The 18,407-nt window shown below is 52.3% G+C and overlaps 1 protein-coding gene across 1 annotated transcript in view; it reads right to left on the bottom strand.

Moving 5' to 3' along the window:
* Positions 1-18,043, bottom strand: part of LOC130043362 (poliovirus receptor homolog) — a 216,961-nt gene extending 198,918 nt beyond the window's left edge. The window contains exons 1-2 of the mRNA XM_056135616.1: positions 17,965-18,043; positions 12,100-12,220 (exon numbers count right to left, since the gene is read on the bottom strand). Coding sequence (XP_055991591.1) covers positions 12,100-12,220; positions 17,965-18,043 — 200 coding nt within the window. The remainder of the gene's footprint in view (positions 1-12,099; positions 12,221-17,964) is intronic.
* Positions 18,044-18,407: the final 364 nt, after the last annotated feature.

Genomic DNA, 18,407 nt, shown 5'->3' with positions numbered 1-18,407 from the left:
CTTACCCACACGGCAAAGCCTGGCAAGCTCCCTGTGACATATTTGTTATGCCAAACACAGTAACAACAAGTCACAATGGAGACGTTACTGGGCCCGCTCGATCAAATCCATGCTTTGTGTGTGTGAGTGTGTGACAGCTGCTAAGGCTGGTAACTCTCATGGTTATTTTTAGTGGTTTCATGTCCCCGTGTCCTCAGAGTGCCTCATTCTGTGACTCACTGTTATTTTGAAATTTGTAGAAATTTGTAGAAACAAAACACCTGCTTTGTTTCTACAAATTTTGGGCCACCTCATCACACACAGCTTCGTGGTTGTCTTCATCTCACAGAACTACACAGCCCAGGACCTTTCGCTGGCATGTTTTGCATGTGTGATGTATGTTCTTTGTATGCTCCTAGATTGCCTTGTCCCCTTCTCTCCCCATGAATGATAGTTTCCTGAAACACTATTGGAACATGTATGAGCTGTATGAGAGCAGCAACCCGCCCTCTACCCCAACCCAAGCTGCAGCTGCCCCACTCTGGCCCATGCTGGCCTCTGGTTCCACTCCCCGAACACTCAGGGCTGTTGTTGGTGGACAGTTGTCAGTTCAAGGGATGAGACTGGGGAACATTCTTCAGGGATCCAGGCTTAGGATGCAGTAGGAATAAACCTGGTAACAGGACTGCCCCAGGGTAACTCCATGGGAGGGACCCAGAGGCTTCCCCAGGTACCCACAGGACACCAGCAAGTCCGTTTTGGTATTGTTGTTTGTTTGGGGGCCACACCCAGCAGTGCTCAGGGATCACTCCTGGCTCTGGACTTAGAGATCACTCCTGGCAGTGCTCAGGGGATCTTATAGGATGCCAGGGATTGACCCTGGGTTGGCCGCATGTGAAGCAATTGTCCTACACAAGGTGTTGTCTCTCCAGCCTCAACACCTCAAGTGTGCAAGGGCAGATGGTCAGGGAGCAGCAGAGTAAGAGATAGAAAAACAGACAGACGGACAGTGAAACAGACAAAAATACAGACACCCAAAGGCAAAGAAGGGAAGGCAGAGCCATAGTGCAAAGGGTCTAGAACAAACTTTGAGTGCAGGAGGCCTGAGTTCAATGTCAGGCATCATGGGGTCCCTTGAGCACCAGCAGGAGTGAGCCCTGAGCACCACCATGTGTGGCCCAAATCCCAGCCCTGCCCCCAGATAAAAAGAAGAGTCCGGGAGAGTGGCTAGCTGCTCACTAAACTCATTTTCTTATCGCTCTCACAGCAGGCCAGGCCCCATCTCAGAGTGACTCTGTAACTGACCTGGGAGCAGAGGGGCAGAGACCCAGCAAGTATGCTCAGTGCCTGAGGAGCTACCCGGGCCACAGTGCAAGTGAGACGGAAAGGCAGGGCGGCCGCGCGCATGGGGCAAGATGGGCCATGTGTCCTGCACTGCCCTGTGGCACATGAGTCGGAACGATGGGAGCCGCAGCTGGGCTGTGCCAGCCAGGACAGCAGCGAGTCTCTGTCCATCACGGCCACCTTCTGCTGTCAGGAATGGGGCGGTCAGGGTGTCCTCTGGTTGATTCACATCAAGAGTGTAGCTATGGGGTACAGGAGATGCATCCTGGGGACACCTGAGCTGCTGCTGCTGCCCTCGAGACTGTTTCCGAGCCAAAAAATCACTTCTGCCTTCATTTACTTATCTGGTTTTGAGGCCACACCTGGTGGTGTTAGGGCTTGCTCCTGGATCTGCAGTCAGCACCCATCCCTCCACCAGTTCTCATTGTCCACCACCATTGTTCCCAGTGTCCCTCCAGCCACCCCCACTCTACCCCTCTGTGACAGGCACAATCTTTCTTTCTCTCTAATTTTGGGCATTATGACTTTCAATACAGATACTAAGAGGTCATCATCTTTGGTCCTTGGTCTACTTTCAGCACACATCTCCCATTGTGGACAATCCCTCCAATCATCATTCAGTGTTTTCTTCTCCATCCCAACTGCCTTTTCCCCCCAGCATGTGGGACCAGTTTCCAAACCATGGTGTGATCCTCCTCGTCCTTGTCTCTGCTGTCCTTAGGTGTTAGTCTCTTTTTATGCTACTTTATATTCCACAGATGAGTGCAGTCATTCTATATCTGTCCTTCTCTTTCTGATTAAATTAACTTAGCATGGTACTCTTCATGTCCATCCACTTATATGTGAATTTTATGATTTCATCTCTCCTAACAGCTGCGTAGTATTCCATTGTGTAGATGTACCAGAGTTTCTTCAACCAGTCATCTGTTCTCAGGCACTCGGGTTTTTTTTTTTCCAGATTCTGGCTATTGTAAAATGTGCTGCAATAAACATACTAGTGCAGATATCATTTCAACTGTATCTTTTGCATCTCTGGAATATATTCCCAGGAGTGGTATTGCTGGGTCATATAGAAGCTCAATTTCTAGTTTTTGGAGGAATGTCCTTATTGTTTTCCAAAAATGCTGGACCAATTGGCATTCCCACCAACAATGAATGAGAGTCCCTTTCTCCCCACATCCACACCAACACTGGTTGTCCTTGTTCTTATTAATGTGTGCCACTTTCTGTGGGGTAAGATAATACCTCATTGTTTTGATTTGCATCTCTCTGATAATTAACGATGTGAGCATTTTTTCATGTGTCTTTTGGCCATTTGAATTTCTTTTTTGTGGAAGTTTCTATTTTTTCTCCCCATTTTTTGATGGGGTTGAAGGTTTTTTTCTTGTAAAGTTCTTCAGGTCAGTGCCCTTACCCAGCCTGAGCTTGAGCCAAAAACATGAGCTTGAAGTGCCCCCAGCGGTAATTGCGGGTATGACATGAATATGGTCCTTTCCTCCATCTCTCCATTCACCCTCCCTCTGTCCCTCCCTCCATCATCTTCTCTGTGCAGAAATACCCTCCCAGGGAAGAGTCTCGGTTCCTGCACTAGAGTTCCGCCCAGGGGACAGTGGTGGGTAGAATAATGGGTCCCAAATATCCAGGTCCTAATCCCTGAGCCTGTCACTCTCCCTGACACCAACAAAGACCTTTGCAGGGCGATGAATTCAGGGCCTTGGTCAGGAGCTTCTCCCGGGTATCCTGGGGGCCCTGATTGCTGACAGGAAGGTCCTTCCATAGGAGAGAGGGAGGCAGGAGGGAAAGAAGGGGACCAGATGTGGCACCAGGACAGTCTCAGTCATGCTGGTGACTAGGGGCAGTGGCATGGGCTTGTCATCATGGCGTTCAATGGGTGCAGAGACCGAGACACTCAAGGTCAGAGTCTTACAAATTTTATCTTGCCATAGAATAAAATTTATTCTCATAGACTTTTAAAAATCCCATACATCTAAGCCACTGATTCTGATTCAGGATCTATTATAGAGCCTTACAACATCTTTAAAAAAAAACTTTGACCATAACCCGCAGTGCTCAGGAGTTAATTCCTGGTCTTTGTCTTCAATGGACTCCTGGTGTGCTTGGGGGATAATATAGGGATCAGATCCTCAGTCACCCATGTGCAAGAAAGGATCCTATTTGTTGCACTCTCACCCCATTAGCAAATTCTTTAAAAATAACCAGAGCTGGAGCCAGAGCGATAGTACAGCGGGTAGGGTGATTACCTTGCATGCGGCCGACCTGGGTTCAATCCCGACATCCCATATGGTCTCCCAAGTACCAAAAGGAGTAACTCCTGTGTGTAGAGCCTGGAGTAACTCCTGAGCATTGCTGGGTGTGACCCCACCCCGCAAAAAAAAAAAAATAGCACAGAAGGTAGGGCGTTTGCCTTGCCTGTGGTCGGCCTAGGTTCAATTACTCCACTCCTCTCAGAGAAGTTAGTAAATAAATGAATAAATAGCCAGGGCTGAGGCTTCAAGGGCTGAGTGAATGTTTCACTGAGGGAAACCTAAGCATTGAATGGGCATCACATGATCCTTGAGCACCACTGGGTATGGTCTCCCCCAAATGGGGGGGAAATAAAATTTAAAAATAAGAAAATTTAAAATTAAGTGAAGATAAAATAAAAAGAAATATCTTCTTCTTTCTCTGCTGCTGTTGCAAGGGCCGCATCTCCCACACACGCTGGTTTTGGTGCTCCTGGGGGTGCAGGTCCCACATGTGGGTCATGGTGCTCTCTGGGGGACTTCAGTGCTCGCAGTCTTCACTTGTGGGGCTGACTCAGCCGGCAGTTCTTTATCTGTGGTGCTCGCACATCCCTGGCTGCGGACCACTGACCACATTCAGTTCATTATTAGGGCAGGATCCACACTCAGCACATGTGGGGGTTCCAGGGAGTATATTCACAACCTCACGATAGCAATCTTTGTTTTCACGGAATGGGTAGATGATGGGGTTTGGGGAGAGTCTATGCTGACTGTGTGGTTATGGGTGTCTGCTGATGTGTATTGGCTGCATCTCTGCTGGTATTAGAGCCCAGGTCGGCCCCAAGGGGGACCCCAGAGAAACTCTGGGTGTGGAGCTGAGTTGAGTAGCTGATTGGGGTCAGCATGCGGGGTCCTGGGAGAAAATGGTGGGTGGGACTTGGCAGGAAACAGCAGCACCCAAGCTGATCACCCAAGAGCCCCATGCAGACCTGGATCGCACAAGGTCAAGGTGAGGAACCACCCAGCTCTCCTGAGTTCTGTGAGTTATCACAGAGTTCTGTGAGACACTCTGGGAACTGTGGGTGGTGATGGAACCCCAAACTCTCACCTCTGCACTGGATGCAGAGGAGACCCCCTGAGGGCTGGCTGGGGTGGGGCTGGTCTATGGAGGGAGCTTTGTCCTCAGGACAGCTGCCAACCTTGAGTCCTCCTGCCTGCCCCAGTGTCTCCAGGTCAGTAGTTTATTCCTTGGCGCCCTCTGTCGGTAGGTCCAGGGAAGCGCTGGCTGCATGGTAGACAGCCTGGAAAGGGAAGATTCAAACCTGACCCATAAGGAAGGTCCTTTCAGAACCAGCGACTCTCCCTGCAGCCCCGCAGTCCAGAGAACAGGCCTGTGGGTCCTTGTCCTCAGGGCCGGGAAATTTGCCAAAAGCAGCATTGAGGGGTCGACAAGGGGCATCCATTAAAATGCAGACCCCACATTTGAGGGACATTGGGAGGAGTGATGCTCGCCTCCTTCCAATGAGCACAGGCTTTGGCCATTGGGGGCTTGTGTATGTTCCCCAGAACCACATGTTCCCCAAAATCTCACCCTGAGTGACCCTTGAGCCCAGAGTCAGGAGTGGCAAAATGGATATTTAACTGCAGCCCCCAGGACAGACCCAGCAAACTAGACTCGCCTTTGAGTCTCAGACAGATTTGGGGGGAGCACAGGGGGTGCTCCTGGGAGAGTGACTGGGCAATGCTCTGTGGGCACCTTCCCCACCATAGCACCCACCCGTACTTACCCTATGATCAGGGGCACTGTGGGGGTCCTGACCTGCGGACACAGAGCAGATGCGTCAGGAACCCATGGGCAATTATGGGCAGACCCCGGGGTGTGGGGTCCGCGGCTCTAGACCCAGGGGTCTCCACTTCCCTTAGGTCCCCACAGTTTTAATGGGGCTAGGGAGAGGCTTCATCCAGTAACTCCTTGGGATTCACTTGATTCATTACTTTGGATTTAGTTCTTTGCGGTGTGAGGGATCAAATCCAGCATCTCACATGCACTATAACATGTTCTACCACCAAACTCCAGCCCTCCATCCATTAATTATCTATCAATAAAATCAACACAGTCTGAATCCTATCCCAGCACTATTATTATTGTTGTTGTTGTTGTTGTTGGGATTTGGGCAAAAACCACTGGTTCTCAAGAATTACTCCTAGTTCTGCACTCACAATCACTCGTGGTGGACATGGGTGACCAAACAGGAAGCCAGTATTGAGCGAGGCTTGCTGTGTGCAAGGCAGGCATCCTACCTGCTGTACTGTGGCTCCGGGTCCCCAGCCCTATAGATAATCATTGATCAATACTGGCTGAGCCCATCTGGCCTGTTACTTCACATTTCCCAGTTCATCCTCCTCAACCCTGCAGAGGGGTCCAGGATGCCTGCTGCCCCCTCCTTTTTGTAGGAGCATTAGGGGTCTCCCCTAGCAAGGGGCATGAGGGACAGCTGGGGGACGTCACTCTGCCCTCGATCCCCCTGTACCCCTGGTGCGCGCCCAGTGCTGACAGGCCTGGAATCGGAAGCCTCACTCCCTCAGGGTGAGGGAGACCAGCCCCTGCCTCAATGTCTGCAGAATCAGGACTGCCTGGCTGTGGGGACATGCAGGACAGGCTGCCTGGGTGAATGAGCACAGAGTCTCATGCTGGGTCAGGCTCAGGGATTGTGGCTCAGGATGCTCAGGGTCGACATACAGGTGGGGCATATTCCAGAGACACTCACGAGACTGTCTCCAACACTGGGAATAAACCAGGGCCCCCAGCACAGCCACAAACATGATTCCTGAAACACAGAGGACAATCCGAAGAGCCGAGTGTGAGGGTGATGGTTCCCGGGGAGATCCTGGGAGAAGAGGAGGAAGAGGAATTTAGGATCAGAGACTTTGGGGTCCCCCTGCCCTCAAGCATCACCCCTCACTCCTATGGGCAGCCCCCACTATTATAACTCCATAGATCTCTGAGATCCAGGGGGCGGGACCCAGGACTGACCAATCAGAGCGCTTCCCTCTGTGTGGCTGCTGGGATTGGCCAGAACCACTGTCAGTGTTGAGTTCTGGGGCCAGAGGGACAGGACAGCAGGGAGGGAGCTTGCCCTGCACACAGACTACCTGAGTTCCATCTGCGGATCGACTTAGTGCTTCCAGGAGTGATCACTATGCAAAGCAGAAATAAACCCTGAGCAACCCTGGGTGTACCCCCAAAATACATATGTACATACACACACACACACATAAGACAAATTGCTGTGTTTTCCCCAGACCTACTGAACAGTCAGATGGACACCTGTAATGCCACACCCTGGGTACCCATCACAGTGCCTCCTCCCTGAGACCTAGGAGTCCAGCCCCAGGAGGATGGCAGGAGGGTAAGGACGGGGCACAGAGTAGGCCCTGGGAGGAACTGGGGCCCCTCCCCCTGATTACTGAGGGCAGAGTTGGCCTGTGAATGCAGCCAGCACTGACTACAGTGCAGACAAAATAAGGGGCATTCCTGTTTTACACACCCTTGGGGCTCTCAGACTGAATCAAACCTGATGGGGCCGTTTTCTCCCCCATCTGTAGCATTTCCAGCAGCTGCAATGGAGAGAGCTTGGCCCCAGGACCTGGAAAGGCCTTTTTGAGTGTCCAGGCAGAGGCCTTGGCAGGAGTCCAGGACTATCTTGTGGCTGAGGTGTCTCAGCCCTGTTCAGCACCTCCTGGGGTGTCTCCGTGCTCCCCACTGGTCCTCACCTGCAAGCTGAACTCTCATGGCTGCCTGGCCCATCCCCAGGTCATTGGAGACGCGGCAGATGAAAGTCGTGTTGATGAACTCCTCAGTGGGCTGGATCAGGAGCCGGGAGCCCTGGAGTACAGCAGAGCGGGGCAGGGGGCCCGTAGTCCTGGGGACCCAGGCGGGTGAGAATGCAGCCTCTGCTGGAGCCCAGAGTGACAGGAACTGAGGAACCCCAGCACCTCCCCCTGTGTGACCTGTTAAGTTTTTATTCGTCTCAACTCAACAACACATGATATGATACATAAGAAATGAGAAACGGAATGGTGGGCTGTGGCAAAGGAAGGCCTGCATGCAGGCTGGGAGCAGTCAAGACCAAGAGGCAGTGTTTGGTGGACCCGGAGTGATCTCCCCATGAACCTTCCAGGACAACAGGTGGAGGATGGGCCACAGGATAATATTGCTTTGGAGTCAATTAACTCTATAGCATAGCATCAGTTGTCTTCCTGTGTCTATACAAAAAGCACATTGCTAAATAAACCATATAAATGACATAAAGGAAAGAGAAAAGCAATATAGGATTATTAGTTGTGCCTCAGTTGCTGTGTTGTAGGAGTGGCTCAATAAACCTTAAGCTCCCTGTGGGAGTATTTTCCAAAAGTGACCCAAGTAGAGGGGCATCTGGAGTCCCCCGGACTCTCCCTCTCACACCCCTATTTCTGCTCACCAGATCCGGAGACCCGCTTTCAGAATCCACCCAGAAACTTCCAGTCCTCAGGGCCTGTGTGGGCGCTGCTCTGACCCCATCCCCTGGCTCTTGCGCACCTGTAACCTCCCAACACACACCTGGTGGCCTAAGAGAACTCACTAGCTCCAGGCCCTCCTCTGCTCAGTGACACTAAGAACTACTGCCTCAGGCAGAGGAAAGACCAGCCCTTAGTTTGGGTCCCCAGTGCTGCTCCAATCCCTCAGACCCCAGGTCAGATGCATCCTCCCTTATTCTTGTCTCCAAATCCTTGGGTGGACCCCAGCCAATGAAGCCCTACTGGGTATAGGTGATCTTTGACTCCGCAAGGCCCAGAGCTCAGTGGGAAGTGTGGGGATCGGGGCAGGAGGGTGAAGATGGGGCACAGAGCAGCCCTGGGAAGAGCTGGGGTACCTGCCGCCTGGGCTGAGACCCCCAGAACCTGTGTGTGCAGGAAACCTTCATTTAATTTAAAGATAATCTGGATGTTCTTGCTGGGGTTGTGCTCAGGAACTCTCCCATGTGAGTTTCTGTCTGCCACTGAGCTGAAGTCCTGCCATAGGCAAGACAGTCTAATAGGGTCAGAGGTGACCCTGTCTGGATCCCTCTGTTTCTCCTTTCTTGAAGACCAGCAGTCCATCCCCAGCCTCCTCCCTCTGATCCAGAAGTTCACCCCTAGTATCTCTTCCCTCAGACCCTGGCAACCATCACATGGCCTCCTCCCTCAGAATCAGGAGGGCATGCCCAGAACCTCCTCCTTCAGACCCAAGAGTCCATCCCTTGTGCCTCCCCCCACCCCCAGATCGAGGAATACATCCACATTTGTTCTTCTGTCAGACCCTGGAATCCATCACCTCAGACCTACTTGTCCATCCCCAATCTCCTCCCTCAGACCCTGGGCCCATTCTCCCAGCACCTTTCTCAGGTATAGGAGCAGATCAGCCCCTCCTTCTCCTCACCTTGGAGTCTGGGCACTCAGGTGCTGTCCCACAATAATTGGGAGTCCATCTCAGCCTGCTCCGTCAGACCTTACAACACCCCTCATGGTGTCTCCCCTCAGAACTGATCAGCCCCAGGACTCACGTGCTCCAGTCATAGCTCTTGGGCTCTGGGTTGCTGCGGGAGTCACAGGTCAGGCTAGTCTCCCTGTGGCCCTGCTGCCCAATGTTCTCATAGAGGGCGATGGAGACCTGGGGAGCATCTGTGGGGGGAACAAGGACAAGCTCAGGGACAGGAGCCCTGAGAGAACCACACTTGAGGAGAAGAAGAACCATTACCCATAGTTCAAATAGGAGCAGCTAAGTCTGGGCAACATGACATAACTCTGGGTGCATATGGAGTGTCCTGGGAGGGTCAGAGTTTTGCTGTGTTCCTTTAGTGACCTGGGGACAGATGCCAACTGTGCTCAAGGGGTTCAGACCCAGCTCTGCAGTGTCATGTGCTTGGGAATTTCTGCTCTGCTCCCTGCTGCCAGGGCCTGCAAATGCAGTAGAGTGTGTGTAGGCAGGGGGGAAAGACAGGCTGTGAGCGGGTGTATACTAGGCTGGGCCAATAAGTCTGTATCCTCATTGTCCACACTGCCTGTCAACTGGCACAGTGTCCATGAAGCCCTTGACACTCTATGGTCCAGAGGAACCAAGATGCAGAATTAGTGACAGAGCAGACAAGAGTAGAAGGTTTTGTGACTAATGATCTAAGGTGCTGTGGAGGTTGTTAGTACGATGAATGCTCAAAACTCTGTTCTCCTGTCAGCAGGAGAGATAATACAGTGGGTAGGACATTAGCCCTGCACGCGACCAACCTAGGTTCGATTCCTAGCATCCCATATGGTCCCTCAACACAAAACCACCAGTAGTAATTCCTGAGAATACTCAGGAGTAATCCCTAAGCATCTCCTGTTGTGGCCTTCCCCCCACCCCCGCCCAAAAAAAAAAAAAAAACTGATCTTCCTCTGGACAGTTTCACTGTCCTTGTTCTTATGTGGGCTGTAAAGCCTCAAACCACCTCTGCTGCTCCTATGGGCAGCTCTGGGATGGGTGTGGCGATACAAGCATCCCTGAACAGTGGATCTGGGGTGCAGATGACCCATAGAATGTATGTCAGACACTAACAGACACACACATTTGGGGAACGTCAGGACAGAGCTCCCTATAACCCACATCTGGCTGTTCAGTGGACTCATCTGGGGGCATTAGTGGGGATGAGGCTGTGTGGGGAGGACCAAGCAGATGGTGTTGGGGGCCATGTAGACAGCCACGGGGCATCAGGGAGGCAGCTGTGGTGCAGGTAGGCAGCCCCTGAGGAGCTGGACAAAGGGCAGTGTGTTCTGTGCCGGGGTGCACAGTGTAGACCCTTCTCCTGCAGGGCCAGTGTATACAGGGCAGGAAATGAATGGGGTCCATGGAGGCATGGTCTCAGCAGCCAGTGTAGATGACACAGGGTACAGTGAGAATTTCCCTAACTTTAGCCCTGACAACTACAGTAGTCTAGGGATAGTGTTGTCTGCCCCAGCGAACTAATGTCAACCAGTGGCATTAAACCCTTTTGCACCTACAGACCAGTGAAAATAGAAATACTTTAGCAACCACTAAAAAAAGAAATAAACAAAATTTATAAAGTACTTTGTGTATTCATTCTTAACTCTATTATTATAAAAAATCTACATTTATTTAATTTACAAATAACCAGAAATCAAGCAATAAACCAAAATGCTACTGACAAGTTGTACTGAATTTTCCTGTGGCCCAGCAGGAAATTTTTGCAGATCAGCACCAGTCTGTGGACAGGGGTTGAAAGGTGCTGGTGGGGATGCTGGAAAGGGGCGCAGGAATGGGCTGGGAGCTGAGCAGGGGGTGTGGGGGCAGTAGGTGCCAGAGTGGGCAGCCCAGGGCAGAGAGCAGCTGAGGCAGTATGTGTAGACTCTGCTGAAGGAGCAGGTGTAGACAGTGTGGGAGTCAGTGTAGATGGCAGTCGGGGAGGGACAGGGGAGCAGGAGTAACTGTGACTGGAGAAGTTGGAGGAGGCAGCAAAGGACTGGTGGTAGTGGCCCTGGTGTAGACAATGAGAGTGGGTGTGGTGATGGTGGTCCCAGTGTAGACGATGAGGGTGGGTGTGCTGGTGTTGGTCGTGAGGTCACGGCAGCGCTGTTGTCACTGGGTTGGAGGCAGGAACTGAGCGTGTGCATCTCAGTTTCTCAGCCTTCACCTGGATAAACTCGGGGGAGTTTGGTTGCTAATTCAGGTTCCCAACTCCGGTCTGTTTAATTGTCCTGGCCTGGGCAAAAGAAAAAGAAAACCCTAGAGGTTGGAGCGATAGCACAGCAGGGAGGGCGTTTGCCTTGCACGCATCCAACCCAGATTCAAATCCCAGCATCCCATATGGTCCCCCAAGCACCACCAGGAGTAATTCCTGGTGCAGAGCCAGGACTAACCCCTGAGCATGTCCGGGTGTGACCCAAAAAGCAAAATAATAAAAATATAAATAAATAAATTTGGGAGCTTAGAGAAAAAGAAAGAAAAAAGAAAACCCTCAACCAAATTACTCACCAAATTCCTATTCAAGAACCAGGCCATTCCATCTCTCCCGACCCACAACATCTCCCGCTCTAACTGGCACCATACCCATCCCCAACCCCACCATTGCAGATTTACCTCCTTTGGTCTCTGCACTGCCCCCTCCCTCTCTGAGTCCTTCCTGGACTCCTGGTACCCAATAGCCCCACCCTTCACCTCCCTGCCCAGAAGCCCCACCCACTACCACGCCCCTCCAGGAAACCCCGGCCCTCACACTCACAGAACACACGGAGCCAGATGAGCACACTCCCCATCTGGAACATGCTGATGTGGATCTCGCAGGTGTAGTTGGCTTCGTCCCCAGGGCTCAGCTCACTTATGGCCAACGAGGCATCCAGGAGGTCCGCACCCAACCTGGCTGCCACGAACCGCACACGGTCGGGCTCCTGGATGCTGGGGCCCCGCTCCCAGTGGAATTCGGCCACAATGCTGGCATCCCCCAGCGATTCCAGCCGCTTCCACCTGATCTGAGTCACCTGCTTGGTTTTGGACTCGAGAGGTTGCAGGTGACATGGCAGGGTCACGGTGCTGCCCAGGGAGCCATGAACCTCGGTGGGTGCCAGCACGACCACCTTCCCGGCCTCTGTGGGGGAAATGGGGAGAGGAGAGGGACAATTCTGAGGGGGCTGCAGATCCCAGAAGCCAGGTCTGGATGGGGAGGGGCCCTGGGGTGTTCAGCTAGGTGGTCACCTTCAAGCCAGGGGGATGGACAGTGAGGGGGTGAGGGCTAGTTAGGTGGGGCAAGGTGGGATGAGGAACTGACAGGTGTACTGTGGGGTGCAGATGCTTCTCTGTGCTGTAACCAGAGTTAAAATTACAAAGTTTCCCATATTTTAAATTGTGAGAAAATATTGTGGTTAAAAAATTTCATGTGTGAGGCCAGAGCAATAGTATAGTGGGGAGGGAGCTTGTCTTGCACACGGATGACCTGGTTTGGGTCCATATGGTCCCCAAGCGCCACCAGGATTATTTTCTGAGTTCAGACCAGGAGTGACCCCTAGCACAATGAGTGTGATCCTTAAAACTGAAAAGAAAAAAGAAAATTCTGCGTTAAGGTTCCAGAGAAATAGTACAGCAGGTAGTGCATGGCCTACTGAATTCAATCCCCGCCACCCAGTATGGTCCCCCAACACACCAAGAGTGATCTCTGAGCCCAGATCCAGGATTAACCCTTCTCTATTGCTGGGTGTGCCTCCCCCCCACACACACATACAAAATCCAACGGCTGCAGCAATAATACAATTGGTAGAGCATTTACATGCAGCCATCCTGAGTTCAAGCCTCAGCATCCCGTAAAGTCCCCCTGAGCACCCCCAGAAGTAACTCCTGAGTGCAGAGCCAGGAGAAACCCTGGGCACTGCCAGTGTAGCCCAAAAGAGGAAAAGATAAAAATCCATTTGAGACTGGAAAGAGAGTACAGCAGGTAAGGCATTTGCATTCCGTGCAGCTGACTTGAATCAAACCCCAACTCAGATATGGTTCTCGGAGCGCTGCCAGGAGTGATTCCAGAACACAGAGTGGAGTAAACCCTGAGTACCTAGCAGGAGTAAGCCCTGAGCACCACAAGGTATTGTGACCAGGTAAACTAAAGTTAGCAGAAAAATGCAGGTGGCTCAAAAGAAGACCTGAGAAACAGAATGAAACACTCCAGGGATGCAGGGACCCAGGAACAGGAACCCCCTAAGATTAACCCTGAGGATATCCTGATTCATAGACAAAGTTGCTGCCATGCATTGCTCATTTCAGCTGCCATTTTTGTTTCTTAAAATGGTGGTTTTAACCATTTAAGGGAAACCATTAACATCTGGGCTCTGTACTAAAATCATGTCCGCTTGCTTGGAACATTTCCCAATTGATGTTGCCAAACAGGATGTGATAAGAATGTATAAAAACTCTGCCTGGAATGGGGCTGGAACGACAGCACAGCAGGTAGGACATTTGCCTTGCACGTGGCCGACCTGGATTCGATTTCCAGCATCCCCATCTGGTCCCCTGAGCACTGCCAGGAGTAATTCCTGAGTGCAAAGCCAGGAGAAACCCCAGAAATACACCCTGTGTATTGCCGGATGTGACCCCAAAAAACAAAACAAAAAAGTCTGCCTGGAAGCATGTTGGGGCTGTTGGTAGCACTGAGCCCCATGCTCTCAGGCTCAGCAGACCCTGCAGACTAATAAAGACCCTTCAATTCAGTAAACAGTGGTCTGGAGACTTCTTAGGTAATCTCTCACTCCAGAGTAGGACCCAAAACAAAAACAATTAAAAAATGAAAGAGGAGAAAGAGAGCTCTGCTGGGAGGCAGCAGACTGGTTTGAAGCTCAAGAACACTGATTAGACCATTTATATGCACAGTTAAGGGTGGTCAGTACATTCAGGGCCCTCGGAGGATGACCCTGTCCTTTATTGCACTGGGCACCCCCACTCCCCACTTAGAGGGGTGCATAGGGAAGATGCACTAGCTCCAGAAACTATGAGAAAGGTGTCATTATACCTGGGGAACCCAGGCTTGAGAGGGCGGGCATCCTGGCACAAGAAGGGGCCAATTACAACCTTCAGACTCTACTGAGAGGCATCAGGCTGGTTTCTGAACCTTTCTGGTCCTTCTTCCTAAATAGTAAAAAGGGACTGAGAACAGTGACCCCTCCTGAGTGCTCCCACAGTCAGGGCTGTTCTGAGGGTTCCCCGGCTCAACACTGACTATCCCAACAGCACTCCGAGGCAAGTGCTGTTGTCAAACATGCTTCATAGAGGGGAAATTGAAGCACAGGGTCCTTTGCTGCAGTCATAGCAGGTAAGGGCAGATGTGGGATTTGAGCCTGGGCATCTGCAGGCAAGGTCTGGACTGACTCCAACCCACCAGGCGGCTATGGACATCTCTGCTGCAGCAGAACTCAACAAACCATCAAAATACAGGGAGAAAGATAAAATTCTTCTTTCCTTAGTTGGTTTCTTGGGTTTACACAACATGGTGTGACCTTGGCTCATCACTGGGGGTCAGTTATTGGGGGGCCATGCAGTTCTGGGGTCCGTGGAGAAACTCCCATGAGCAGAGCAGACCCTGTGCTCCAGTCACTGAGCCCTCTCCCGCGCCCTGCACATCCACATGGCCAAGACATGGGTACACGCTCTCTGTCACCCAGCAGGGAAATGTACATGTGCTGTCTCTGCCACCTGTGCTGGGGGTGGGGGAGAATCAAGCCTTAACCCACCACTGGAGGGTTATAAACTGGACCAGCTTATTGGTTACAGTAGAGACATTTCTGGAAAACTTAAAACTAAGGGGCCAGAGAGATAGCCCAATGGGTAAGGCGCTTGTTTTGCATGTAGCCAACTCAGGTTCAACCCTGACACCTCATACAGTCCCCCAAGCTCTGCCAGTATTGATCCCTGAGCACCACCAGGTGTGGGGGAAACCCACTTCCAATGGTTACAGACACACTCACTGTCCAATTCCCTAGGAAAGACTCATCAGTCCATTCAAACTGCAAACTGACTCCCCAGCTCAGTGCCCTGCCCGGCCAGGCTTACGGCTCCTCTGCCCTGACCTAAACAAATGCACCCAGGATGGTGGCTTTAGTTGTGGATTTGGGTCCTGACCCAGAGTGTCCACTAGTCACAGCCTTAATGATCTCAGAGTTTCTGTCTGTGCATCTACACATCTGCCACCACCCCCTCCCCAGAAAGGCCCTGAAAACTCACTCCAGTTTCCATGTCTAAAAGTGCTCTGAGCTCAACAGACTCAGGAGGGTCCTTGGGACCTGCCCCCTCAGGGACAGCGGCAGGTGGTCACCAAGTGGATACAGGCTGGGTGCACCATGAACAGCTATCCTAGAGCCACACATCTGGGTCGCTGGGCCCTGGCCCTGCCATGCATTGGTGTTTAATCTGGGGTCCCTGGGGAGAAATGTCCAGGAGTTTGAGGGGTCTCTGTGGGTCCCACCTTGCTTCCTTTTCCACACCGGTTTCCCCTAGGGGACTGAGCTGCCCTCTCCCTGCGGCCACTGCCCCTGCATCCAGGGGTGGCTGGAACTAGGGACCAGAAAGGAGGGTGGCTCTAGCCTGAGGGAGTCAGTGGGGCTGAGCACAAGAAGGGGAGACCAATAATGTGGGCTCACCCATCAGCATCCACAGGACACCAGGACATCAACAGCCAGAACAGCGGGTACAGGAACAGTTGGGCAGGGGCTGGACCACAAAAGGGGTCCTGGGGTGCAGGGCAGCTGCTGAGGTGCCTGTGTGTTCTGTTATTTCTTCCTTGTAGTGATTCTGAGAATATGCACAGTGGGGCCCAGAGCCTGGGTGAGCCCAGGTGGTGACTGAGCTGGGAGCACCCGCCCACAGTGAGGCCCTGAGCCAGCGCTGTGCCTGCCACCCAATTCTGTCCCCTACTGGCCAGGTGAGGAAACAGGCATGCCCAACACACCAGGTCCCTTCGTAGTGCTGGTGGCTGGGTTGAGACGGGCCTGAAGTGGGGTCGGATCCCAGTTCTTGCCCATCTGCAGGCTTTCACAGTAGTCTCGAGCCCCGGGCTACTGTGACAAAATTGCTTCCCCTCTCAGGGCCTCAGTTTTCCCAAAAATGTGTTCCTAGTTTGATCCCCAGCACATATATCATCCCCAAAGTATCGCCATCAGTGACCCTTGAGCACAGAATTAGGAGCAGCCTCTGAACACGAGCAGGTGTGGCCCCAAAACAACAAACAGAGGCTGCAATCATGAAGGGCACCTGGACTGGTCCCCCTTGTGCAACCCTGTTTGGACACTGCCGCCATGGGCCGGTATGAGCCCTGGAGTGCCGTGTGCAGAGCCACACCCTCAGTGTGAGGGTTTCCCCCTCCTGAAGGGAAGCAGCAGGGACCAGCCTGGTCCTTCTCCCCACGAGGATGCAGCGCGGGTGAGACTTTCACTTCTGCAAGCCAAAGCTCAGCACCCAATGCTGGCACAGAGACCCCAGGACAGGACAGGGCAGCCTCCATCCGGTCACCCACATCTGCCGACCTCCTTCCAAGCACTTCCCCTCCCTCCTGTCCCTCGACCCCATTTTGGGGCGATTCTCATTGGTTGATCCCCTCCTTGCACCCACCTCTTACAGCCCCAAGTTCTCTCAAGTCCCAGGAATGTGAAACCAACCTCCTGGGCCCACGTTCTACTCTCACGACTCAGGGACACACGGTGGGTCTCTGGGGAGCTGGGACAAGGTCCGCATTCTTCTACTTTATAAACATTTTTTTGGTTTGCATTGGGCCACACCTGGTGATGCTCAGGGCTCAGTTGTTGGCAGGGCTCAGGGGAACATATGTGGTGTCGAGACTCAAACCTGAGTTTGTTGCGGGCAAGGCAAGTCCTAAACTCTGAGCTGTGGCTCTAGCCCCTAATTTTATCTGGTATGTACCCATTAATCTCTTCCTCCTCTCTAACATGTACGTGTACGTGCTCTGTAAATAATGGTACTTAGATAAAGTGCACTCATGAATGGTGAGTATGCTCTGTGTAGGTGTGACTATGTGTGTGTCTGTGAGACAGCAAGCTTGGGACCAGAGCAAAAGCAGTAGCACGGAGGGCATTTGCCTTGCATGCAGCCAGCCAACATTCAATGCCCAGCACCCCATATGTCCTACCAAACCATCAGGTGTAACCCCTGAGCACAGTTAGGAGTAATTCCAGAGAACTGCTGGGTGTGACCACAAAAGCATCTAGTCAAAGAACACAAAACCCTCTGCCCGATGGATCCAGGAACACCTCAGGTGGTAACTTCTGTCAGAAAGATCCCCCCAAACTCTGCAAAAGATGCTCTGAATGTCTTTGACTCACAGTCCCACCCCAGGCTTTAGAGCACATGGTGCCCAGCACCTGCTCAGACACCCTGGAACCCAACCTGGATCCTGAGCCCCAGTGATGGCCCCTGAGAACACGGTCTGACAACCTCTCACTCACGGACAGTCCATCCCCTCCGCTCTCCAGCATTTCTGGGGACACTGAGGTGCCTTTTCAGGGGGTCAATGTCTAACCCTGTTTTAAGCTGAGACTGACTTGGGTGTGGTTGCCCTGGTCCCTGGAACATTGGGGTGAGGGGCACAGTGAGAGCACAGTGTTGGGTGAATGCTGGCCAATGGGCACCCTCAGAGCTGGACATTTGGGTGCAGAGTGGAATGGGATACTGTGCCCCTCTGTGGAGTGACTGAGCCCGAGACACTTGCTCATTCCCTGATGGCTGCAGGGTCCCCATGAGGCCATTGATTCTGCCTGTGGGGGAGCAGGGGTAGGGCGAGCACTGCGAAGGGCTGGGAGCCTGCAGGAACCTGAGGGTCCGAGCGCAGAAGGGGTCACTTACCGGCTCTGGTGGGCGCCCAGGACAGTAAGAGCAGACGCAGCAGCAGAGTCAGGCCCAACAGGGTGTGAGGCGGGGCCATACTGGGGGTCCTAGAAGGCCGACAAGGGGGCTGGGGTCTCCTCCGCCCTTGGAGGTCAATATCTGCTGATTGATTCCGTATGTGCTGGAACGCAGGGGCAGCTACTCCTGCAGGAGCCTGTTTCCATTACTTAGACACTTGTTGCTGAAAGGCCTTTGAGCTCAACTTTAAAGTCTCCTCATATTTCATATATTCTGCAAATGCCAGTCCCTCTCACTGGACCATCCAACAGCTTGTGAGGAAATAGAAGCCAGTTTTGGAAAGGAGCTGTTAACTCATGGCCCAGCTGGACTTAATCAATAAAGACGACAAATCCACCATCTGTTCCTTTTTCTTTATTTCTTTTTTTTTTTCTACATCAAAG

The sequence above is a fragment of the Sorex fumeus genome, unplaced genomic scaffold (assembly GCF_029834395.1).
Source record: "Sorex fumeus unplaced genomic scaffold, SorFum_2.1 ptg000122l, whole genome shotgun sequence".
Classification (NCBI taxonomy): Eukaryota; Metazoa; Chordata; class Mammalia; order Eulipotyphla; family Soricidae; genus Sorex; species Sorex fumeus.
Note: the sequence above shows the minus strand (reverse complement) of the source record. Positions and strands in the feature narration are given on the sequence as shown.